We start from the raw sequence: 25030 nt of genomic DNA, 5'->3' as shown, positions 1-25030 counted from the left end.
TATTGCTGTTTTAGTTTCTGTCTGGAGGAATCTCTCTCTTTGTGAAGAAGACATGCTGTGTTGTGATGTTGGTCAAATAGTTTTTTGTCAGCCGTAGAAACATCTTTCCAGATTTGGAGTTCCTGTTACGTGTCTCCATTTAAAATAATGTATGTGACACATGTGAACAGCCCCTTGTGCTTTAGCCCAGAGTTTGCATCAAAGTGGTTCCTCATGAATTCCAAAGCTAGCTTCGCTGATTTACTGGCAGTAAATCAATAGCGTCAGGACAGTAGACACAAATAAATCTCTCACACGTTGCTGCTTTCTAAAAGTACTTTATTGACTATAGATTTTGTGATGCCACATGCAACTAGAAACATTTCAGCTAAATTACAACCTCATGTTCTGTACAGATTATTACTCCTAATTGTGAATATGCACACAATGTCAGCTTGTAGGGGACTGGTCCACAATGTCCCAAAATGTCTTGAATAAACAAATCTCTATAGTAAAGTCAGTACAACAGCAAACGTCAATATAAAACAACAGGGTGGGAGACAGATACACAACGGACTGTGGTATATACATGTATGTACTGTGTGGTTACTGAAATGGAGAGAAACTAGTACGACAAAAGGTAATAAAATGACAAAGTACGAGCGGCGACGGATGCGTTAATGTTTGAAGATGTGCATGTTTTATGTCATGCCTTTATTAATACGTCATTCGACTGTCTGTGCAGCAGCGAGGATGGTCTCAGTGCTTCATGTCTTAATCATGATGACTGCTGTACAAACTTGTTTTAACCTTGTGTCTATCCATCAGCATGAAAAGTCATCAAAAAATGTCAAAAATAAAATGAAAAAAAAGAGAAAAACAAACACCTGTCATCAGATAATAATGATATTTACAGGTAAAATCCAAAGTTAAGGCCGTCTTTCCATTATAGTGATATTTTATTTATCACTGAGAACTGGAAAACACATTTGTGGGTCCTTAATAAAGTATGAATTTAATTGATTTAATTTAATTTAATTAAAAAACACACCTGATCTGGTTGTCACAGCTCTTGAATGATTGACATATTGCAACAGCATGTATGTTTGTTTGTTTTTTTATCAAACTGCTAACAATCTACCATATATTTCCTATATTATTACTGTATAAACTTGTTCATTTAGGTGTAAGATCATATTCACTGTGTATTTATTTATTTATTTCCCACAATTATTATAAAAAAAATCATGACAATCATGTTTTCTAAAAGTATGTCCCTTTCTTCGTAACGATGAACTTGGAAACTGAGTCAGTCACAGACACACACACACATGCAGGTCAAATAAAAGAATTCACCAGAGGATCTGAGACATCATTTTATCATGACCAACAGGGGACCTGAAAAATGTCCCCTGTTAGCATGAAGGTCCCCAATTGGTGAGTGTATAACGACACCGAGGTCCCCTGTTACATGTTTGACGAGTACACACACACACACAGTCCTGTGGCTACAAACCTCACACACATTTTAATTATGTATTCATCCCCAGCTGAAATCAGCCGTCTGGGCCACATATATTCTCAAGAACTACTGCAAATACTGAATGTAAAAGCACAACCGTGACATCAAAAGCAAAGGTTTCTCCAAAATGCAGTTAAGAGATTTGTCAATCTGTGAAAACTAAGATTATGTGCATTACTTTTTTAGAAATGCAATAAGAAATGCAAGGAAAGACAGGAATAAAAGAAGGAGGAGGAGGAGGCGAGAGGGCAGTGGAAGAGGAACGTAGGAAGCAAAGATGGAAACAAAAGGTAAAGCAAAGGAAGAAAATGGAGCAAGAGGAAAAAATACCTGGTTGTCAAGATTAAAATAGAGGCAGATGATTGAGTCTGAAATGTTAAAGTGCCCAGGAGATAACACACACACACACACACACACACACACAACACAGTGACCCGAGCACAAGCTAGCAATAGACTCCAAGAGTGGTTGTCCTCTTGCTGAACTCTGTCTCTCACACACACATGCACACATGCACACAGTTCACATGGTGTTCAGGACACTCCCAATGGGATGAGCTGTCATCGCCATGGTTACACTCTCTGAGTTCAGAGTTAGGACACAAAACACACATACTCCGGTGTCCACTGTGCACTCTGAAACCAAAGTCCTAAGTTAACACACCCCTACAAACATCTTGTGTGTAAACCCTCTGTGTGTGAGTGTGTGTCCAATTTTAACTTGTCTCCCACTAAGTCACTCTCTCTGCTCTCTCTCTCTCTCTCTCACGGTCAGTCTTAGTCTCTCTCTCGCTCTCTCTGTCTGTCTCTCTCTCTCGCTGTCTCAGTTGGTCCTCCTGTTGTGTTTCTGGTGCCAGAGCGCGGTTGGCAGGTTCTGGCAGCCCTGGTACTCTCGCCGCATCTCCCTGTCGGTCAGAGGCGGCGTGGCGTTGCAGGGGGCCCCCGCCAATGTCACGTTTAGAAGGCCCGTCCATGGCTCCAGCAGGTGAACTGTCCCTGCGTCCTGTAAGCATTTGTGGGAGAAAAAAAAGGTTAGATCATCATCAACATGAGTAAAGAGGGAAATTAAAGAAATAAAATGCCCTCTGTGTAACATTTTTAGCAGGTTAATTTGCAGAAATTAAATAATACTACCCATAGTATATTTGTTTAGTGGATAATCACTTTAAAATAAGAAATAACACCCTGTATGTATATCATACAAGGACCTTGCTTTACGGAGGCTGTCATCTTGCGCCACCATGTTTCTACGGCAGCCCAGATGGACGAACCAAATGGAGTGTGTGTGTTTTGCATTTTGATGTGGAAGCTTACTACACAAATGAAAAAAAACATCCTGTCTGGCATGTAAAGGCCACCATAGGGGTCCTCCATTTGTTACAATCTGCAGTCTCACCATTAGATGGCGGTAATTCTTACACACTGTGATAATTTACCTTGCCGAGGTGGTCCAGTAGGCAGACGGCAGGGCTGATGAAGGACCAGCTGCTGTCCTCCGAGCCCAGGGTCGTCCTCTGGTTCTGGTGACTCTGTCGTGGCTGCTTTTGGATCAGGACCACGTTCCGGTGTTTCTGGGATCCGCGTAGCCTCTTCGAGAGAACGCCGCTGTAGCTCTGATCCACGAAGAGCAGAACACGAGTCGCTCTGCAGCCGGCTAGGTCGGCTAGCAGTTCGTTGACTGAGTATCGCTCTTTGAGATCAGCCTGGAAAGATGGAGGGAGGAAGAAGAGAAAACTGTTTGATACCATCTTCTAATCAGACCAGTAATGGCTCCCATGTGTGTCAAATAACAAATTTTTAGGGTGTACATGTTTGTATCTGTGTTTTGTGTCTTGTGACTCTGTCTTACGATGCCATTGAGGTTGGTGTCCCACAGCAGCATGGTGCCGTCGTTGCGCGTCGGTGAGTTCAGGTAGAGAACCAGCGTGTCGGCGCAGTGCTGCTTCCTGCAGATGTAGGACACGTGGTTACGGATCACCGCTTTCTCCGTCGCCGAGTAAACACCCTCTAAGTCCTCTGTTTTGCGGAGGTGGAGATGGTGGGAGTGGAAAAAGAAACTGAAATTAATTTAGATTTGTACTTTTGTAATTTAATCTTGGTAAAAATTTGTTGTCCTTCATTTAATCATTGTGTTTGCCTGAGACATAAATTTAAACAACGAGAAACAACACTGTTGTACCAGGAAGCTGTCCACTACTGGCAAAGAAGGTCTTGATGTGATCTTTGTGAAAGCCATTGTTCCGGAGCATTCTGTAAAACCTCTGGAGATTCTGAACGTGGCGCTGGAACGTCATCTGCTGCCGCCAGCCACCTGCAAAGCAGAGCTAAAGGATCAAGGAATGTTTCAAACATTTGGAGACGCAAAGACAGATGGTTCCAAAGCCACCATCCTACCTGAAATGAGCACAGCGTGGTCACAGGTCTGGTAGAGGCGACAGGACAGGTGAGTGGCCAGTGGCTGCTGGTGGCAGCGTCTGGTGTTTTTATTCAGCTCACAGCTAGAGTCGGGCAAACTGGGAGAGCCCATGGGTAGCGGTTGAGGACACCTTGCGAACTCTGTGTGCTCTGTTGGAGACAAAGTCATGCAGGACTTCAGAAATTGAAGGGGTGTCAGAGTCATAGAGAAATGCCCAGGTGCTTGACCTTGAACAACGTCTAAATAAAGCAAAGCCTGCGTACTGTCATGTCAAGTCCGAGCGAGCTTGGTATGTGTCCGTACTACTAGGGTAATGAGTATAAATGGGACATCATCGCAATTAAAGTAAGACTTAATCTTTATATTTTTGCAGTAGCAAACATTAGGTTGGATTTTCTGCAGTTGCCATAACAGCAAGATAACTTTTTTCCCCATAAGCTATTCTCATGACTCCCATGCAGGTTGCTGGCAGAGGCTGCAGGTGTGGGTGGTCTTGGCAGAACATGATATTTACTCAGAAAAACCTCCGCCTTGGAAAAGTAAAAGAAGAAAGCTTCTCGACTCAGGTGGATTTTAACAATCCCACTGAGGCTGTTTGGCATCCGATTATTTTACTTACCCTACACTTAAAGCTTGCACAAAGATCTTTCACAGACATGTACGAAATGGATTCTTTGCTAAATGTTGGATAATTACCGATGGCCGGTTGATGGCCACCAGTGACGTTTGCGGTTTTGACTATGATTGGATTGTTTGACAAGGCATCTGGCAACATCCTTGGTGGATTATATTCACTTTGGTGAACTGCTCATGTTTTATCTAGCGCCAACAGCACTTCCTTCAGTACTGGGTGTTGCCCCATCTTCCATTTATCCATTTACTCTGACTCACCAACACATCTGAGTCTCTGTGTCCGGTTGCTGTCTCCAACTCCAACCACCAGTGGGAGGAAGTGGACTTCACAGAGCCCTCCGATAGTCCGTTCTACCAAGCGGCCTCCACCTCCGCTAGTTGTAATGGTGCCGCCTCGCAGTGCCCCACCTGCCAGCCAACCATTACTCATAAGCCTCTCTGGCCCTGCTTGCCAACGTTTCAGCTGGTTCTGGCAACGACCCTTCAAAGCCAGAGTCAAACACTCCTCACCTGAAGATGGAGTTGAAAGTAAAGATTAGTGAGTCATCAATGAACAGGAACATTCTCAGACATTCATTTTATTTCATTATTCCTGGTGCCATTTGTTGACTCTTGAAAGCTGAGTTGCACAATTGAACTTTCTTACCTTGAACTAAACTTAGCTTGTTTCTTTGTTTTCTGGTCTTTATCACCCTCTGTGCCAAACCGCCCCCTTTCTTGCCCCTCATCTATTTTCACACTCTTGCTCTCACATCTACAGGTTAAATTAGGTCAAAGGAACTTTTTGTTCTACAAAACTGTGGTTACACTTAATCCACGGGACCCAGCAGGGGTTCCAGTGCTCTGTGTGTGTCTGTGGATGTAAAAATAATTGACAGCACAAAGCCAATTTTACCTCAACATCTGGCCCTGACGTCTCTCACAGCAGGAGGTCAGCATTAATTCATTTTAACACACATTGCTTTTATAGAACCCGAGAAGATCAACGCACAATACATTCCCTTCGTGTCTTTTGGGGCTACTTACTGTACCATGAATGAAGCACTTTGCAAACACTTACTTTTGATTTTTAATGCACAGTAAAGCTGGTGTTTGCCACCATCAAAAGTAGAGTTTTATTTTGGAAACACTTTCTGGAACCAAACAAGCCCCAGAAGGAAGTGATTAACAAGCAAATTCTCACCTTGCAAAGTCCTATTTCTTGGTGGCTACTAATTTTAGATAATGTTATGTTAAAAAAATGGCAAACACACACAAGCAGATGATTGGTGTTGCTGTGCACACAAGTGCTGAAAGGGTACTTGTGTCGAACCCCCTTTTAGATGGAAAATATCCTGCATCAGGCGATGAGCCATACAGTTCCTGGCAAATTAAACACTTCTGCTTCAATTAATGCCAGGATGACGCACACACACTCAAAACACATATCCACATAAACGCACAGTCTACACTGGTATATGCAGTATGCACTGTACATTTGTTGTATGGATTCAAACAGAAATTCATAAAAATGGATGTACTACTTTTGAATACGATCACTATCCCCACTGCTTCCACTATTCCAGCTCTAATATTAAACTAAGTCTGTGATTAAGAAGTCAACATATACATTTACTATATATCATCTGGACAAAAATGAACATTTAAAATATATATTTGGAGAAATAATTATTACTAGATACAATGTAAATCACAATGGGCCAAGTAATGATCCCTGTGGAACACCATTTGTGATTACAATTACTATTAGTTTTACAACTGCCTTCTTTCTGCTACCAAAACTACTATAAATACCTTGCTTTATCTTCAATCATTCATTTATCTAGCCCTCGTTTTTTTTTTTGTTACCCTAAAAACAACTTATTGGGTGACTCACCCAGGTAAATGCCATCCAGATGGGAACACCTCTTCTTTGTCACATTCACATCCACGTAGAAGAGAAATACTGGGTGTCCAAAGTTTTCCCCGGGGCTCGGATCCAGCACCAGCACAGCGTCGTGGGCCGTGGAACCAGTCAAAGGCTGCTGGTGTCTTCGTGGGCCGTCTCCTCTATTCAGCAGTGGGCTGACGCCGTAGCCTCCCCTTAGTTTGGAGTTCACTGTGCCACCCGAGGAGTCCGGCAGGATGGCCAGAACTTTAGCGGAGTTACCTGAAGAGTTTTGGAACAGCAGGAAACTTAACTCCGCACATTTGAGAAAATACTCCGCCCACTTTGTGTTTGAATTAATTGATTCACTATGGTATTTAAAATAGGGGCTGAACGATTTTTAGTAAATTCAATATTTTTGACTGAAATTGCGACTGCGCTATGACATGTAATATCAGACATAATGATTATTTTTACAGTAATTATTCTCATTTTAATTTGAATAACGTATTTAAAATGATTACTGTGTGTTAATTGGGCACGTTTGTGAAAAACAAAGATGTTTTCTTTCGTCTGTAGAATATGATATGTATAGGTCAATATTGCAATTTTGATCAAATTTGGATTGATTATTCAGCCTTAATTTATAAGGCAGGAATACATAGAAATACCATTGTGTGCTTTAATAATAAAATGTAATAAGTAATAAGTCATGAATAGACAAATGCAAAAATCATGCTCAATGTATATTTATAAATAATTAATTTAAACATGACAGAATCCCCAAAAAGTCGACACTGATTAAATGATTTGATTTTACATCTCTTGATTTTGGTTTTGACCCATCATTGATCCCATTGATATTATTTTTAATATTCAAACTAAGCAATACAAAAACTTTATCTGTCAAAATCAATTACAATATATTAATAAAAAAGAGGTGTAATCTGTTTAAAGTACTATCTTAACTGTAAAAATCACATTTTATTATGACATGTATAGACGTTTTTATGTCCTTATGTGGATTTCCTGACCCTGACATTTAATTTGAATTTCTTGCATGTGCCATAATATTCACCACAAATCTCTACCACAGGACGACGGTGTATGTGTGACACTTGCCCTCCTCCGTACCTGCAGCGCTCTGTGGCTCAGACACGTAAACGGCCACAGCAGACAGCGGCAGGTGGGCGAGCTGCCTGCACTCTGCTTCAGAGAGGGAGGGCACGCGGAGGCACCGCTCCAGCTGGTCCCACTGCAGGGACTGGAGGCCCGAGCGCACCCAGCGCTCCAGTCGGCCTGAGGTCATGCTGCCAGCAGAGGCCACCACTGAAGAGTGGAGGATGAAGATGGTGAGTGGAGCAGCAAGAAGCAGCAGGAGCCTCATTGTCACACGTGGGTTTCACTTGTTCCTTCTCCCGGTTTATCCTTTTGATGCTTATTCGTAGGATTATTTTTTTATTCCTGCAGTTGCAGCTGGTTCATCCTTTTTGTGTCTTCTGCCTTGATGTTTCCACCTTTTCTCCACTTTAAACCCCGTCTCTTCTTGTATCTTGCCTTTATTCCTCTGTGTCTTATGACTTTTCACTCTTTACTTCTTCACTCCTGCAATTTATCCCCCCCTCACCTTTCACTTGGTCCTTCAATTCTGTTCGCTGTCTTTACCAAATTGCTGGCAATGACAGGTGCATTCAGTTGCTCCTTCGGAATAAATTATTAAAAAAAAAAAACAACAACAAATAGAGTCTGATCCTTGATTTCTTTTTTTTTATTTTCAACTGTGATATCTCGTCCTCTGGATCCTTCTTTATATAGATTTTTTTTCTGTCTCTTCCTCTTCCTTTAATTGGATTTGAGAATAACAGAAACTGGGACAGAAAATGTTGTCCTGTCTCAGTTTTCACATTTTCTTTGCACCTGACCACAACAATCCTCCTTTGGATTCATCAATGAAATTCCTTCTTTTCTTCTAGATTTCACAGCGGGGGCAATTTATCCAACAAGAGGAATGACTTAAGACTTTTTTTGTCTTTTGTAGATGTCCGACTTTTCCTCCCCCTTCCTCTTGTTCCTCTTCTCTTTTTTTCCTGCCTCCCTCGTGGGAATGATTTATTCCTGGTGAAAGCTGAAGCAACAGCTTCAGGCTCACTGTTGGTTTGGAGAGTGACAAATCATCCTGGAGTCAGAAAATGTCCTCATGAATGAGGGGGTCAGATCTCAGAGGACTGATCCTGTTTCTTCTTTTCTTGCTCTTTTGGGACCAGCAGTTAGTCCTGGAGACTCTTTGCCCTCAGTCACACTTGAGACCAGATTGTCCACTTCCACAAGGAAATGTGCCACTGCTGCTGCTGCTGCTGCTCAACCTGCTCTCACTGCTCAGCTTCAGTCTGCTCACTCTGGTCCCTTTATCTGACTCTCTCTCTCCCTCTCCCTCTCCCTCCCTCTCCCTCTCCCTCTTTCTCTCTCTCTCTCTCTCTCTCTCTCTCTCACACACACACACACATTCTGACATGCCAGAGGTAAAGAAGGGGAGGATATGAAAACTCCAGGGTGGACGAAAGAGTGAGTGGATTGGATGAGAATAGAGATTAATTTTAATTAGGTTAAACTTTATTGTCCCCGATCTTTGGCGCCCCATAAACAAATACAAAAAACATTTTAAAAATAAAGAAATAAAAATACAAACAACTGTAGGGCATAATTGCATTCATTTGAGCAATTTCTATATTTAAAAAAAAAATAAAAATAGATAAAAGGTCTTCCTGAGGGGATAAATTCAAATTGGACGTGCAAATACAGTGAATAGAAGATGGGAACATGTGGAAAAGAAAGGGAAGAATTGACGAAGAGGACTAGTGGGAATGACAGAGTGGGACAGGATTTTTAAAAAAGGAAATGGAAGTGAAAAGAGGAAAGAGGGGTGAGATGGAAAAGAGGTAACTGAAGACAAGAGGGCAAGAAAGAACAAGAAAGGAACCGAAATTGCAGTAAAGATTTGGGCAAATTTTATTTATGGAACAGTTGTTACTCCTCCAGTTTGCTCTCTAGTGGTGAAACGTGGGACTTACAAAATACTGTATTATAAGTCATTGGCAAAACAGCAAAAGCACCAGTTGAGGTCGATCGTCAAACACCACACAAGATTTAATCGGTTTAAGTGGACGTGAAAACTGCATTTTACTGATTGTAATTGCCCCTTTTTAGGAGTTTGGGCTACTGTCCCTCAAATAGTACTGTCATGAATATGCAGAAAGAGGCACTGTAAACACTGTCTGGTAAGGGAAAACTGCATTTTTGCATTTTATTGGTTGCATTGGCCCTTTATTTGTGGTGAAAAAACTCAGAAAAAAATAGAATAAAAGTGAGTAATTTTGAGCCAGATTCAAAGTTTTCCCCAAAAAATAGTAGTATTATAGTATTTTTGTTTATTTTTATGTGGATAATGGTACTACATTAATTATTATTAAGTTATTGTGAAATATGTTATTAAAAACACAAAAAGCTGTGTGTAATTAGTAAATGTCGCCAGTAAATGTAAAGACCACAAGAATAAGATTTAACATCATTGAATGTTGGTGGTGCAGTTTTAGCTCTTAACCAGAAGGGGAGCTCTGGTCCCGGAGCCCACCGGGACAGTCGGCTCCAATAGACGATCTTCGGCTCTGATGTGTCACTCGGTCTGCACAGCTAACGCCTACACTCAGTATTAGAAACCCGTAAGAAACGTGGAGCTGTTCGCCAAAACAGCGACACAAGATGTTAAGGACACCTCGGAGAACAAAGTAGGTATGAGTATTTTAATAAACCGACATCACAGCTGTGTCTTTACACTCGGACACCGTTGGTCAAGCAGAAACCCCCCGGCAACAGTGTTTGTGTGTTCGCTTGTTGTTGTCAAGCTAACGCTCACTGGACGGACTGCGCAGCAGAAAGAGACACGGAGTTAGCTGCTAGCTCGTGGTGATTGAAACCGCGGGGATGTGGATGACACTGTTTTTCTCCAAATGTGGGTCAAAGTCAGACCTGACCGAACTAACGACAGTGTCAAAGAATAGAACTCGACAACAGCATTGTTAGTCAAAGTTAGGTCTGTTAGCCAAAGCTAAGCTAAAGTGTGTGGCGGCATGTCGCACACACGCGTGAAAACTCGCTCTTTCTGACACACTGACATAAGCACAGAATGGAGAAAAGACGCAGTTGAAAAAGTGGAAAATTACTGATAATATATATATAATGGTTCGATTAGAAACACGCTGTACCTAACTGGCTATGTCGATTTTTTTATAACTCATTTACTACTTTTCATATTATACATATTTTTTTGTGGTTTAAATAATAGAAACGTTATTTATACATTCTTTGTAGTGCACTTTTAAGTCATGTTGTGATAATAGAAGTAAGGCTGCAAGGTTTGAGTGTTTTGGTTTTTGGACAAAACAAGATATTTGAGAACATCATTTCCAGACATTTTACAGACCAAACAAGTCATGAAATAATCCTTAGTAGAAGTTAATGATGAAGTGTTAAATGTGCTTTGAATATTTGTTTAACTAATGTTTTTGCTTTTCTTCTTCAAAAATGGTTGTCACATTGCTTTTGGACCAAAGTTCAGTACAGAATAATAAGTAAAAGACACAATAATATAAAAGACAAACACTCACACCAAATACAATACAAATAAGTTAAAAGATGACACAGAATAAAAGTATTGTGTGTGTGTGTGTGTGTGTGTGTATTTATAGCCATAATATTAGAACAGATCATTGGTTTGTCCAATCAATATAATAGAGAGCATATAACTTAATGATGACATTCTCCATCAGGAGACTGACTGGATCCTCTCAGACTGACTTTGATTCTGTTCTTGTGTAGCTTCACCAGGGAAAGCTGACAGTTTAAATACCCTGCGAAGCAACTGAGGAGGAGGATGGGAGTAATCGATGGACTCTACAGCCTGAGGTTCAACATTTCGTCCTTGAGGTAGTAAAGGAAAATAACAGCACCTGGCTAAATCTGCATCAACAAGGCTTATTGACCCATCACTGGCCTCATATCAGTCTATTCAGTGCGACCACTTTGCCTTAGGATACAATTAAACCTCACGTGCCTGCCTGTCTGAGCCTCATGTGAAGGATTACATTCCGGCATTGCTACCAGAATCTAACTGTGTCCTGGTGGAAGTTTTGCACTGCCGTCACTGCATCTCTGGTGGCAGTTATGAGTGCTGTTGGTCTGGATTCACCAAGAACTTGTAGTCCATCTACAGTGGCCAGCAGAAAATGTGCAACTCCATTTAGCTGGAGCTGACATTTTGACAATATTCTCCTCCTAAAGAGCTTCTCACTGACTGTTAATTCCTAAAATCTCCAATTGAGACCCTCACCTAGAAACAGCCCCACACATATAGCCACATCTTTATTGTGGTGGTGCTATGCCCACCAACCAGTCCTCCCCCTGGGGTGGGGGTAAGTCACAGGCCTGCTCTAATGCACAGAGTTCCACCACTACAGCTTCTGTTAATACACATGCCAAGGCACTTGTGGCCACTAAGATGCCTTTTGGTCAGACTTCTCTACAGCTTTCCAAGGACCAAGCCAAACCTCCTCTTTCAAATTTTGCCTCTTCCACCTTGAGGCAGACAACAGTTGCCCCCTCCGAGGCCTCTGTTAGGGAGGACGGGGGCAAATATAAAAGCAACACCCAGAGCCAAGTCACCGCTGTGCCAGATGGGTCTCCAACCCTGCCACAACTTACAAATGGTATTCAGATCCTAAACCAGGCACTGCCAACAGGACTGAAGCAGGCCGGCTATAGCTTCATGGAGACCAATGCCTCTTCCTCCATCACCAAGAGAGAATGCCATGTTGGGTTAAATGGTCCGCCAACAAGTGCCATGCAAGTTGATACATCACAGCAAACAGAAAAGGTTTTACCAATGAGCAGGCGCCCGGCTGCTCCAAATGATGTACCACTTGGATTGGATCCACTTTTGTCAGTTTGCAATCAAGACCTGTTCATCAAAGGACAATCTACTCTGCAGCAAACTGACAAGTCGATGGTGAGTATTGATGTTTTCTAGTGTGGAGGGCAAGGCACAGCAGCAATGTCTGGGTTCATCTACATCTCATATTGTCTTTGCTTTTTTTTCTTCTTCCTAGTTTGAGGCTACAGACTGTTCCTCTTTGCCATCAGTGCCTCCTCCATGCCTTACTCTCGGTGAACACCGCGGGGCAACATTGAGAAGAGATGCCCCCAGCCCTGTTAGCACGAAATTACAAAAAAGAAGCACCACAAGAGAAACGACTACTTCAAGGAGGTGCCATTCAGCGAAACTAGCAAAAAAATGCAGTCGGTTTCAAAACGGCCGCACAATACTAACAGACTCACGCAGTCACCTGCAAGTAAGAGGTCGTCCTCCAGCAGTTTTGGCAGCAACTGTAAACAGCAAACCCCAGACACTCGCATCCTTAGACACAAGTAAGCAAAGTCAAGATGAGCCAGAAAGCACCTCGTCCATACGTAGAGTCGCCGCTCTTCCTCCTCCTCCTCCAGAGGTCAAACCTTTTCCAAACAGCCCCATGCCAATTGTGCTCAGTGCCAGGATCAATGCCTCTCAGGAGCAGCAAGCAGTTGTCATCCCAGGTGAATGGAATCATGGGTTTACTTTAACAGACACAGTCACAGGACACTCTAGGATGAAAGCATAAAAGGTCGTATGACCACTGAGTCTGAACCTCTGATGTTTTTAGGTAATTTTTTTTAGAGAATTATTTCCAGATGGGAGATTATTAAAGTGTAAATGAGCTGATTATATACAGCAGACCTGGGCATTGTACCACGTCTAGTAATGCCGTTAATTAAAACTAGCTTTTTAATAATATAATCTGTGATGATACTTATGAAAGCAAAGAACTAGGAATTACCAAAGAAATGTAAACCTACACTATATCAGCTTTGACGGTAGGTGTGTAATTCAAACTCTGCTGCAGATCTACTACTTCTTGGAGCCTTCATCAGCAGATGTAAACATTTATAAAAACAATGACTATGATTATATTATGTATTCTAATCACAAGTATCAAAATATCGACTTATTTTTCAGAAATAGTGTAAAGCAAGACCTTGTTTTCAAGCAATGAAGGAAGGAAGGAAATTCCCTGCTTCAGTGTTGGCATTAATTGCCAAGTAGCTGGCATTAACCGGAAATGGTCTGACTGTTGTACTCATGGCCTCTGTTTCTGCAGGAACCTTGGTGGGTTCTGTGACCACCCAGATCTCCGCTATCCAACTCACCAAACAGGGGCAGCCAGCATCCATGTCGCCTTCCTCTTCGTCCTTGTCTTCCTCCTCCCCCTCGCCAACAGAGGGGGGTCAAGGGACGTCGGGGTGAGAAACGGCCAATTGCTTATCTAATCAATCGATTCAGTTCTGTTTATGGACCCTTCACATTTTCATTCTTTTCCATTGTTGTTGTTTGTTTCCAGACAGGAGTCTGTTATGCAGGTGGATGGAGTTGAGGAGGAGCTTCCCGATGAGTGTAGTGAGGAAGGTAAGATGTCGAGCAAAAACGCTAAGTGTGCACTTCACTAGAGCTGACTAATTGTTCAGTTTTACACTTCACCATGTTGAAGCTTCTGTGATAGACTGGTAATTAGTGAGACTGGCTTGATATCACATTTTTCAACCCTTGTTACAAAAATTCTGCTCCCATAAAGAAGAAATAAACAGCTTCCACCCTGACTCAGCATAAACTCTGTTGCTGCTAGTTATTAATATTTTTACTGAATGATAAGTGCGATTTACTTTTGGATTTTTCTGATATCCGATCCATTGATTTTTATCAGTATCGGCTGGCACTGATCAGGGTTCACATGGGTCCTTGAAGTCCTTGAAAGTTTGTGAATTTGAATGTTTTTGAAAATCGCCCTGATTAGACATGGTTCATTGAAAGTGCTGGGTCAATACAGAGTGCTGTATCATCGGCTCATCCCTCGTAATTAGTTGATAATAGTGTTTCCTGTCTGTTTTCATCAGATTCAGACACGTCTTCCATCAATGACACTTCATCTACAGCCTCCATTGGCCTCCTCTCTGGGTGAGATATACCGTCTCCACACACAAGGACCTCCTTTTCATTCCTGTTCACTTGTGTTTAAGATTAAGCCTTAAATTTACTGCATAAAAATCCACATCCGTCAGTTGGTGTGGAATCTCTGTATCTGTCTCTCTCTCTCTCTCTCGCTCTCTCTCACTGTATTGTTATTGAGGCCTGAAAGCAGCAGAGCACGGTGGAAAGATCTGCTCCATTGTGTGTCCCATTGTTCTCTAGTGGAATGGCCTCAACAGTTAGAAATCCCCACCAAAGTCCTGGAGCCGATTGATTCTCTGCTAAAAGGGCCCGGATAGGGACCACCATTCACACTTTGTTTTTGTTGTTTTTACCCCAACCTGCTGATTTGTGTATGTGTTCATTTACATGCACCCTCCCACCTTCCGCTTTCCACCCTCTCCTGAAAGCTATAGTATGTCGAGTATAGAGATAAGTTGAAGTGATCAGGCTGTAATGCTTTCGTATATGTATGTGCCCGTCAATGGTGGAAGGATTTTATTTATAAGGAAAAGAACATTGTCATTGCCTGTTCCTTCGCTCATCGTTTAAGGCGTCTTACTTCCTTACTATGACCGTCATGTGAGTGTTTTTATTTCATTTTCATGTGGGTGGTGGTATTTTATGCAAAAACCTGATTTGCTGCATGAATACAAATCCAGCACAACTGTTGTGTTTTTTTAAATATGTTTTGTGCTTCTCAACTTTGTATAATATTGTTCTTGTCATGACGTATGCAGCCATTTATGCACTCTATCTCTAACCCCAAACTCACACACGCACAGGACTTGTTTACTTGAACATTTGAGCATCTCCTCAGTCCGTGTCCAACTTTTGTTACAACCCGGTGATTAGATCTCAGCTTCCGTTATTTAGAAGTTAGAAGTAATGTAACCCCAGCTCCTGCTTTTTACTTTTTAATCTTGTTGTGAGACCTCGATTGACTCATTTAGCCTTTACAAGCCGAGCAGAGCTGTGGTGACAACACGATCTAGATGTTACAGAAGGAACATTTTCTTTCTCTTTTTAATTTTGAGCTATTTTGATAACCGTTCAATCAGTTTTCCGTATTTTCAGCTTCTTAAATGCGAATATTTGCTGGTTTGTTTGCTCCATATCACAAAGAAATCATTCAAACTGAATCATTCTGATTTGTGGACCAAACAAGACATTTGAGAACATCATCATTTCCAGGTTTGGGGAAACGCTGATCGATATTTTCTCAACTTTTCTGACACTCAGACCCGTTAAAATGGCTGTGAGAGAGGAGATATGTAAACATAGAATAGAAGAAATGGATTTACTATATAACTACTACCAAACTATATAAATATGAAAAGTCTGTTATCAATGAATCTGAATCTGTGTCAGTGTACCTATAAATGTCATCATATCATTTGAGACCTTTTTTGTTATATAAACAGAATTTAACATCACTCAAAGCAGTTTTTTGTTGTGATTATAATACAGAATATAGATGTGAGAACTTAGTGTACACGTTGAAGTCGCTAATACATTTTCCTTCTCTTGTGTCTCAGTATCGAGGAGCCGATGTCATTGGGGGCAGAAGATGCTCGAGAGGAGCTACCGGCGCTGGTTCCCAGTTTGTTCCCCCACGTCTCTCCAACACTGTACTTCTGCACAGCAAATGAAAAAGGTCAGGACAAGCGTGTCTCCTTTTTGTGTGTGTGTGTATGAAACAGTAAAGATAAAAGTAGGAAAACTTTGCCTGAAATCTTATTTTAATTATCTTGTGGAAATAGTAATAAAACTCTCACAACTCCTGCGTGACGTTCTCCGCAGTTGAAATGCTGCCCGTGGAGCAAAGACGACTGTTAAAATGGAAGATGAGCACAGTTACTCCGAATGTGGTCAAGCACACCATCGCCAGGTCGCACTTCAGAATCACCAAGAGTAAGTGACCACGAGAAGTATTTCAACTTCAGTGAGTGCATTGAAGGGTGATGTTGGAGAAAAGTGTGATGATTTGTCTCTTTGTGTTTGTGTAGAAAGTAATGACTGGCTGGGTTGCTGGGGACACCACATGAGGTCTGCGGGCTTCAGGACACTTGCAAAGCACCAGAAGGTGAAAAACTGGAGATGCCCTCCCTTGTCATTCCCAGTGTGTGTGAAAATAAAATGATCTGATATAGGGCGGCGACTAACAATTCTTTCCACCTTCGATGTTGACCATTTGAGAATTGAAGTTCTCAAATGTCATGTCTTTTGTTCATAAATCAAAATTGTTCAGTTTTAATTATTTTTTTGTTATATGCAGCAAAGAAACCAGAAAATATTCTCCCTTAACAACCGGAAAAATCAGAGAGCTTGTGCTGTTTAAAGCACTCAATCCAGTTCATTACTCGAATAATTGTTGCTGCCCTAATCTTGACTTGTCTTTGGGCAAGACACTGAACCCCACTTTGCTCCTGAGAGCTGTGCCTGCAGCATATGAGTATGAAAATGCGCTGCACATAGATGTGCTGTATGAAAGTGTGAGTGAATGGCATGACTGCAAAACTGTAGTACAAAACATCTTTGAGTGGCTTTTAAATCCTATTCAACCCCTTCGTTATTTATTCTTTGTCTGTGTGTGTTTTATGTCCCAGTTGAACCACTTCCCAGGGACGTTTCAGATTGGCAGGAAGGACCGTCTGTGGAGAAATCTGTCCAAGATGCAGGGGCGCTTTGGGAAACCGGAGTTCAGCTTCTTCCCCCGCACCTTCATCCTTCCTCAGGACATCAAGCAGCTCCGCAAAGCCTGGGAGAACGGCAGCTCCCGGCAGAAGTGGATCATCAAACCCGTACGTTCTGCGAGTAAAGTGTTGTCGGTTTATTGTAAATGAAAAATGATTCCATTTGTCTGTCGAGATATCAAATGAATCATTTCAAATTTGCCACAAAGGACTCGAGTTTAATAAACCTTTGGGTTTCAGGCACCAGATACTTGAATCATCAGTATTGGCATCAGCTAAAGAAAAACCTATATTGGTCTAATCTAGATGACAATACTGAAAATGTATCATATTTATATTTCATTGTCTCTTAAAAGCCTGCTTCAGCCAGAGGAACGGGGATCCAGGTCATCCATAAATGGAGCCAGATGCCCCGCAAAAGACCTTTACTGGTCCAGAGGTAAAAGGCCATTTTTCCCAGAACTTAAAACCACATAATTTCATAGTTATTTAGCTTGTTCTTGCTCTGACTGTGTGTGTGTTTGTGTGTTTGTTTTGGCAGGTACCTCCACAAGCCCTACCTCATCGGTGGCAACAAGTTTGACCTGAGGATCTACGTCTATGTGACGTGCTACGACCCGCTGAGGATTTACATCTTCACTGACGGGCTGGTTCGATTCGCCAGCTGCAAGTCAGTTCTCACCACAGCCATTACAATGATTGGGGGGGGAGTAAAAAGTTAAAGTAAAGTAAAAGTAACAACACTTTTGCCTTTTATTTTAAAAAGGTATTCGTCTTCCATGAAGACTCTGAGCAACAAGTTCATCCACCTGACCAACTACAGCGTCAACAAGCAGAACTCTGAATACCAGAGTAACAGTGATGACAAGGCCTGCCAGGGACACAAATGGTAACGGAGAAATGTGTTTCATGTTGTAAAATTATCATTCATTCATTCATTCATTCATTCATTCAGTGAGTTTTTATCTGAGTTTATAATTGGTCTTCCTACTTTCACTGTGTCCTATTTACTTAGATCTTTTTAAAGGTGGAATTTGCACCAAATCTTCTCGGATTAGCAAATGCCTACAAGTGATTTTGTGTTTTCAGGGCTTTGAAGGCCTTGTGGCAGTATCTTGGTTCCCAAGGAATCGACACCACTCCGATATGGGAGAAGATTAAGGACATTGTCATCAAAACTGTCATTGCGTAAGTTTTTCTCATTAATCCAGTGGATCCAGTGTTTATGTGTTTTTACATCTGTAGCATCACAACCTAATGAAGCACTTAGTCATCAGGTTTCCTCAGTCAGTACCTTTTTAATATTGTATGACCCAGGTGACTGATACTTCGCTCACCGTTGTCAAAGCAGATATCAGGTATTTTTGTATTTGAATTGACCTCAAAACATGTGTATTTAGCTGTAGAGATATAGAGCTTTTCACACTAGGCTTCAACAAAATCTAAAGTTTGTGTTAATATTATGTCACATTTAGATTTAGATATTTAGACATTCCCCATTCTCCACCTACACACACATTATTATTATTATTATTATTATTATTATTATACTTGCTATTAGTCATGCGAGGTTGATCTGTGTTGCCTCTTCTGCTGCTTCACTCAGGTGGAATCTGCAGATTTGTTTCGTACTTTCCCGTCTACATTAAAGAACCCAACAAAAATACTCCCACACATCGCTTTTCAGATGCTTTGTTGTCGAGATTGTCCGCTCAGGAGAAAAGTTTAGTTTGCCTTTGTTTTCGCAACAAAACTAAGAAGTTAAACCTCTGTTCTGTCTCATTTTGTTTTTGTTTTTTTAATAAATTGTAAACTGTATCTAAGGCCAAGCTGTGCTCACTGCACCCTCTACTGGATCCCACGGTAATTACTTCAGACAGTGTGATAGTGATAGGCTTCTCAGACAGGTTTTGAAGCTTCACGTTGCAACTTCACCTCACATATTTGAGCTGATCTGAATTTCAGAAGAGAAAACAAATCTCTTTTTGAAGTGTTTGTGGGGAAGTTATTGATTGAAAGGCCTTTTGCTTATTGCCAGTCAGTATCTGTCTGTAGATGTGTTTATTTCTTATCACAGGTTATTTTGTTTTAGTCCAAAACCTGAAGTGAGTTCACAAATGTAAAGTCCCTCCTAAATGGACCTCTGCAGATTCTCCTCTTTGCAGAAACTTGTGACTAGTAACAATGACCGCATGCATGTAAATGTAATGAAATGATAATGGTGGAATAATTGGCCTTTGCCCTGTTTTGTTGGTTGCCAGGTCTGAACCGTACGTTACCAGCTCGCTGAAGACAAACGTCCGGTCGCCGTACAGCTGCCACGAGCTGCTCGGTTTCGACATCATGCTGGACAAGGACCTCAAACCCTGGATCCTGGAAGTGAACATATCACCAAGGTACCACCCATACACAAACAAATACACATAAACACATAGAGGTTTTCAAAATCCATGCTATAACTCTTATTTTTGTGTCTAGCCTCCATTCCAACTCAGAGCTGGACATTTCCATCAAAGGTCAGATGATCAAAGATCTCCTGAACCTGGCTGGTTTTCGTATTCCACAACGAGAAGACGTGGTTGCTACCTGCAGCAGCAGCGCCTCTAGCTCCACCAGCAGGTAGGGAGGGGAACTTAATTTCAGATGCTGAAGTAGTCTCGTACATCTCCCTACAGACATTGTAAATTACATAATTTGTGTGTGTGTTTGTTTGAAGTCTGTGTGGAGGGAGCAAGGAGAGAACCAGCAAACCAGAACTGTCCCCCGACGAGAAGGTTAAACGGGCTTTTTACGTCACGCAGCGCTGCGCTGACCAGGTAAACAAACACAAACATGCAGACATGAAAGGAAAGTGAAGTTAATAGCAATGAAAGCAGCTCATTGTTCAATATCCAATCTCTTCTCCGTGATGATTTGACAGTTGCTAAGACAGCAGCTTAGTCACTTTTCCCTTTCTGTCTCTGTCAGGGCTTCCTCTCCACAGTGATGGACATTCTGACTCCAGAGGATGTCCGTATACTCGCAGAAAGCGAAGATGAGATGAACCGCCTGGGAGACTTTGAGCGAGTTTTCCCATCGCCAACGTCGTCCCGCTACCTCCGCTTCTTCGAGTGTCCGAGATACCTCAACATCCTGATGGATCAGTGGGAACAGAAACACTGGAGCAACAGAACAAAAGGTGTGTGTGTGCGCGTGTGTGTTTCTTGCTCTAAAACAGAGTGACTCAAAATGTTTCTGTAGAAAATCAAACCACAGCTGCATCTCACTGTGTTTTAGGGGTTGGATAACATATAAAGGGCAAAGGAAACACTGAAACAGTTCATCTAAACCAAATGTTGTCTTGTACGTGCAGGTGTGAGTCAGCTGCAGGCTCTCTGTGAGAAAGGCGTCCATTTGGGAACCAGCGATCCTGCTCATATCGTAAGTAACTGTATGAAGCTTGGAAGATTTATAAATGTGGTGTTGCAACCAGAAAATTACTGATTTATGTTTTAATTTATGTTTTGCCTCTGTGGCCATGTTTTTTTTTTTTGTAGTGGTCCAAGTGTAGCTACATTTCCAAGTTTGAACCCCAGAAGCAAAACCCTGATAGTCAGTCCAGGTACACACACACACACACTCTCACACAGGCATGCATCAAAATAATAAAGAAAACTAAATATTAAACTGGCAAACTTTTAGCTCACTTGATTCCCCCTATTGTTGTTAGAGTTCCCTTACCTCACCTCATGAACATGTTTGCTAAACTTTTAAACACTGACAGTGCAGTGAAGACTGGCTCGTTGTGGAATTCTGGCCTCTGATTGGTTAAAGTGGAAACTACTTTGCAGTAGTGTAACAATATGGTAGGGAAGTGATATTAAAAGTAATACCATCCTGTTTCCATAGTACCCACCAAGCAATAGTAATAGGATAAAATACAGGTTTATTATTTGCTAAATTATCAGTTCTAATTTGAGTGGAAAGTTAACCAGAGGGTTGCCGGTTTGAGTCCCCACCAGGTCAAAAAAAGGGCCCCTGAATACCGCTAAGCAATTTACCCAACCCTCATTGCTTCCCGGGCGGAGAAGGAATTAGGACTGATAAAGGACTATTTTTTAACGTTAAGTTATTGTAGCTGTCTCCAAGCTATTACATGCATATTACTTTGGAAAATGATTTGTTGTTACTGTAATATTATATCCTCATTACCACACTTTTGCAATTGTTAATACACAGCTGGAAGTTGCATTAGAATTAAGATGGTATTACAATACTATTCTCATGTTGTTACTATAATGTCAGAAAATGTTAAAAAAAAACCTTGATCAGTGTTTGTCAAACCTGGGAATAATGAGATTCTCAAATGTCTTTGTTTTTGTCCACAAACCAAAATGATTCAGTTTAAATGATTTCTTTGTTATATGAAGCACAGAAATTAAGAAAATATTCACATTTATGAAGCTAAAACAATCAGAAATCTTGTTTTAATAATAAAAAAAGCTTCAAACCGATTCATTGATTATCAAAATATTTGACGATTAATTTAGTAATCGATTAATAGTAATAACTCTTATTAAGATTAATAAGAGTCATCGTTTCAGCTCTAAATTGAATGCATGCTCTTTGTTTGAATTAATTGTTCTTTGATCGTCCCATAAAAGTGAAAATGATAATGAATTCAATCCGGGTTGTGTTGAACGTACTCCTGTCCTCTTGTCTAGCGTGGTGGTGGTGAGTCAAAGTCAGTGCTCCCTTGACGACACCGATGGGGAAGTTGCTTCCGTCTCCAGCCTGCCTGTCTCGCCAAGTCCTGGGTCCAGTGTTGCCAGCAGTGCCTGCACAAGTCCTCAGCCCAGCTGCAGCCACAGTGTGCCGCCCTAACACTTTGGTCCGCTCTGACGATCCCGGGTTTGCCATCGTGATGCTCAGGGTCTTCTTTAGCTCTATCCCGTGTGTTCTTATAAGTCACGTCTTATAGTCCACGAGACTCGCTTCTGGATGAGAACTTTAATGAGAGCAAACAGTGAGTTTGAAGTTCAAATTTAACTTTGGTCTTAACAGAATTAAAGTGAAGCGCTGCAGCAAAGACCTTGTGATTTTTGTGCAGTGTGGAGGAACTTTTTCATGATGGAACCTTTTTTTTAGTGCTCAAATCAAATCGGTGTGTTGTGGCTTTTCCTCTTTAAGTCCCAGTGGTGCGTTCTCACCCAACCAGGATGTGAACAGACGCCACGACTCGAGTTAACACAGCTGATCCTGCTGCCAAACTTGTTGTGAGTAAGACGGTGTTTGGTTTAAATGCACCACAAGACTAGAGCGGTCATTAAAACAGTGATACATTTTTTTTTTTTAACCCATTTAAGGGAAACTCTATACATGCCAATTAGAAGTGAGTACTGAGCTCTGTCAGGCCGCAACCAACATCGAGTTTATTATCTTATTATTTCCTTAGTTAATGAATGAATTGTTTGGTCCAGAAAATGTAACAAAATAGCCTCAAATGTCAAATTTTTATCCACAAACCAGAAAATATTCACATTTAAGAAGTTTAAAGTCACAGCAATTTGTCATGTTTGTCCTATGTACTGTAGAATCATACGCACAAATGTCCTTTGCGACCTGAGCTGGAGAAATTTAGTGTTCTGCTTGGCGGGTGTTGTGAGAGAGGACGAGTTCTTTGCAGTGGCTTCAGATAAGTCTTAAAACTCATAAGACTTATTGCTGAAATTACAAGGTACTGCTTTTTAAAGTGCCATTTTTAATTTAGCTGTGAGGTATTTCCTCTGTCATATCTGCACATGTTAATCCTCACTGTGAAGAAGATATGCAGGGCTTTGTCACAAGTTTAACAAAGCAGTGTTGGCAGGTTGTAGAATTGTCTGTGTATATATATACACATACACACACAGCCACTTTTACCTTGTAGTGGAATACAGTGGTCCAGAGTTAAGGTGACAACTTAAAATGTTTACTTTAAGAAGCCGTTAAAAGCAACTGACCACACAAGTTTCACATTCTTGTCTTTATAGACTTGAGTGTCGGTGTTTTTGTTTGAAAGTGGAGTCCAGGACGGAAAAAAAGAGGGCGCTCTAGAGACGCGTGAAGAGAGGGATGCGCTGAGCTCGCCAGTTGCTCTATGGTGAGTCAAAATGTCTGCAGCATCTTCACTCAACACTTTCACTGAGTGTCACAAAAACAGGGATTTTCTTTTCTGGCGATAACTTGTACACAATAGTTTGCTTAAAGTTGCCAAAATGTGACTCCAGCAGCAGAAGTTAATCTGCCAGACCCCAAATGTGTATTTTCAGTATGAAAATATCCTGACCCAATTTCCAGACATTTTGCTCTTTCGTACGTGTTAAAAAACGTAAACAACTTCCAGAACATTCAGATGAGGAGTGACAGGAGAGAACACTTCTAGTCTACTTCTTGAAGCCAAAGTATTACTTCTGTCATTAGAGCTCTGGACATCATGTCACTGTTCTGTTTGCACCGACATGTTGGCAGGAAAAGCTTCTGCAAAAATGAGCAACACCAATGCTTGTTTAAAGTCGTCAAAGATCACTGCAAACTTTTAAATCTAAAGCTGACTTTCTAGACCTTCAGTAACTGGACATCTTCACCTTTTTGCTTCATTCTCTCTCGTCTCATCTACATCACAATATAAGTGTGTAAAATAAGCTAAGTTGATTAACGTTGGATCCTGTACCTGATATGAAATACTTACTACTTAAGTGGAATCTGTTGCCTGTGCGTTTAATGTAGCGACTAATTTACTGCCATATCTGTTACACCTAATGTCATTTGAATTGGTAAACCAATCATTTCGATGTCATTAATTAAAACAGATACACATGAATCTTAACTGGAAGGTTTTGGGTGACCTGAAAGAAAATCTATGGGACCTGACCCAGTCTTTGGGGAACCACTCTCACACGTTTCCTTATCCTTAACTGCTTTAGTGTCCCCGAAGCACAATGTCCATCCACCACCTTCACTTTGTTCATAAACGGTGTGGTGTGGTGTAAAAGCTGCCCTGGTTTATACATCTTTAGATTTGAACAGTGAGTGCGACTTCCTGCCAAAATGGTGCTGTTTTGGTTTGCGCTGCGTCAGCTAATGTAGCTCTGTACTTAGAGTTTGGTGTCTGTGCTTGTTACCAAGCAAACAATGTAAACCTGTCATTCCTGCTGTTGGAAGTCAAGAATCGTGAAGGCTAACTAGTTTACAGACAAAAACGTATGACTTAACTGCTGTGCAGTGTCGGTAATGCAGTCGATTAACTTGTGTTGTCCAATCAGCTGCTGTAAATGATGACTCTGAGGGCTAATTTAATCAACGACCACATGGACTCTCAGCTTTGTTGGTGAAAATCATTCATACTTACATGTTTGTTTGTTTGTTTTTTTAAATTAACAACATATTTCTAACAGGTGTAGATTCAGATTCCACCTTAATCAATTCAGTGGCCACATCTTTGGGCTACTTTTGTATTATAAAGGTTAAATATTAACTCATTGCATTTGAAGGTGTTGTAAAACATAATCACAAATGTTACATGTGCAGTAAAGTGTAGATGGTGATATTTTTACTAACTTGACAAGTTGTAATGTTTCTAAATATATAATAGAAAAGGGGTGGGGGTGCTGTGTGTGTTGCTCAGGATGATTATTTCAAAATAAAAGCTATTTGAGGTGCAAATGTGGATTTTCATCTGAGTGGTATTTTTTAAATTTTTTTTTATGTTATTCTTAGTTTTATTTATGTACTTATATTTTTAAAACTTTCGTCTTGTTCATAGTTTTCCGAATACCTTTTTTGTAACGGTT

At 41.1% G+C, this 25030-nt stretch overlaps 2 protein-coding genes across 4 annotated transcripts; one reads left to right on the top strand and one right to left on the bottom strand.

Annotated features, from left to right (window-relative positions):
• Positions 1-301: 301 nt before the first annotated feature.
• On the bottom strand, positions 302-9044 carry si:ch211-67e16.11 (uncharacterized). The gene is made up of 8 exons (XM_058622707.1): positions 7551-9044; positions 6426-6698; positions 4808-5059; positions 3895-4065; positions 3680-3811; positions 3350-3516; positions 2937-3203; positions 302-2503 (listed from the first exon to the last, which is right to left on the bottom strand). Exons 1-8 carry the CDS (start codon positions 7801-7803, stop codon positions 2324-2326), a joined length of 1695 nt encoding a protein of 564 aa, XP_058478690.1. The 5' UTR covers positions 7804-9044; the 3' UTR covers positions 302-2323.
• A 1037-nt stretch (positions 9045-10081) lies between these two features.
• On the top strand, positions 10082-24377 carry ttll4 (tubulin tyrosine ligase-like family, member 4). Of its 3 annotated transcripts, none has more exons than XM_058614729.1 (21): positions 10082-10198; positions 11289-12474; positions 12575-13058; positions 13661-13802; positions 13901-13965; positions 14451-14511; positions 16062-16180; positions 16327-16437; positions 16533-16609; positions 17133-17327; positions 17576-17658; positions 17761-17889; positions 17986-18108; positions 18309-18407; positions 19481-19615; positions 19698-19838; positions 19936-20035; positions 20187-20397; positions 20572-20639; positions 20756-20820; positions 21923-24377. In XM_058614729.1, the coding sequence occupies exons 2-21, from the start codon at positions 11848-11850 to the stop codon at positions 22080-22082; spliced, it is 3195 nt and encodes a 1064-aa protein (XP_058470712.1). In that variant the 5' UTR covers positions 10082-10198; positions 11289-11847; the 3' UTR covers positions 22083-24377. The 3 variants fall into 3 exon arrangements, with proteins under 3 accessions (XP_058470712.1, XP_058470720.1, XP_058470728.1); XM_058614737.1 differs by having other exon boundaries at positions 10082-10202; XM_058614745.1 differs by lacking the exon at positions 20756-20820 and having other exon boundaries at positions 21923-22096.
• The last annotated feature ends 653 nt before the right edge of the window (positions 24378-25030 follow it).

The sequence above is a fragment of the Solea solea genome, chromosome 2, assembly GCF_958295425.1.
Source record: "Solea solea chromosome 2, fSolSol10.1, whole genome shotgun sequence".
NCBI lineage: Eukaryota > Metazoa > Chordata > Actinopteri > Pleuronectiformes > Soleidae > Solea > Solea solea.
Note: the sequence above shows the minus strand (reverse complement) of the source record. Positions and strands in the feature narration are given on the sequence as shown.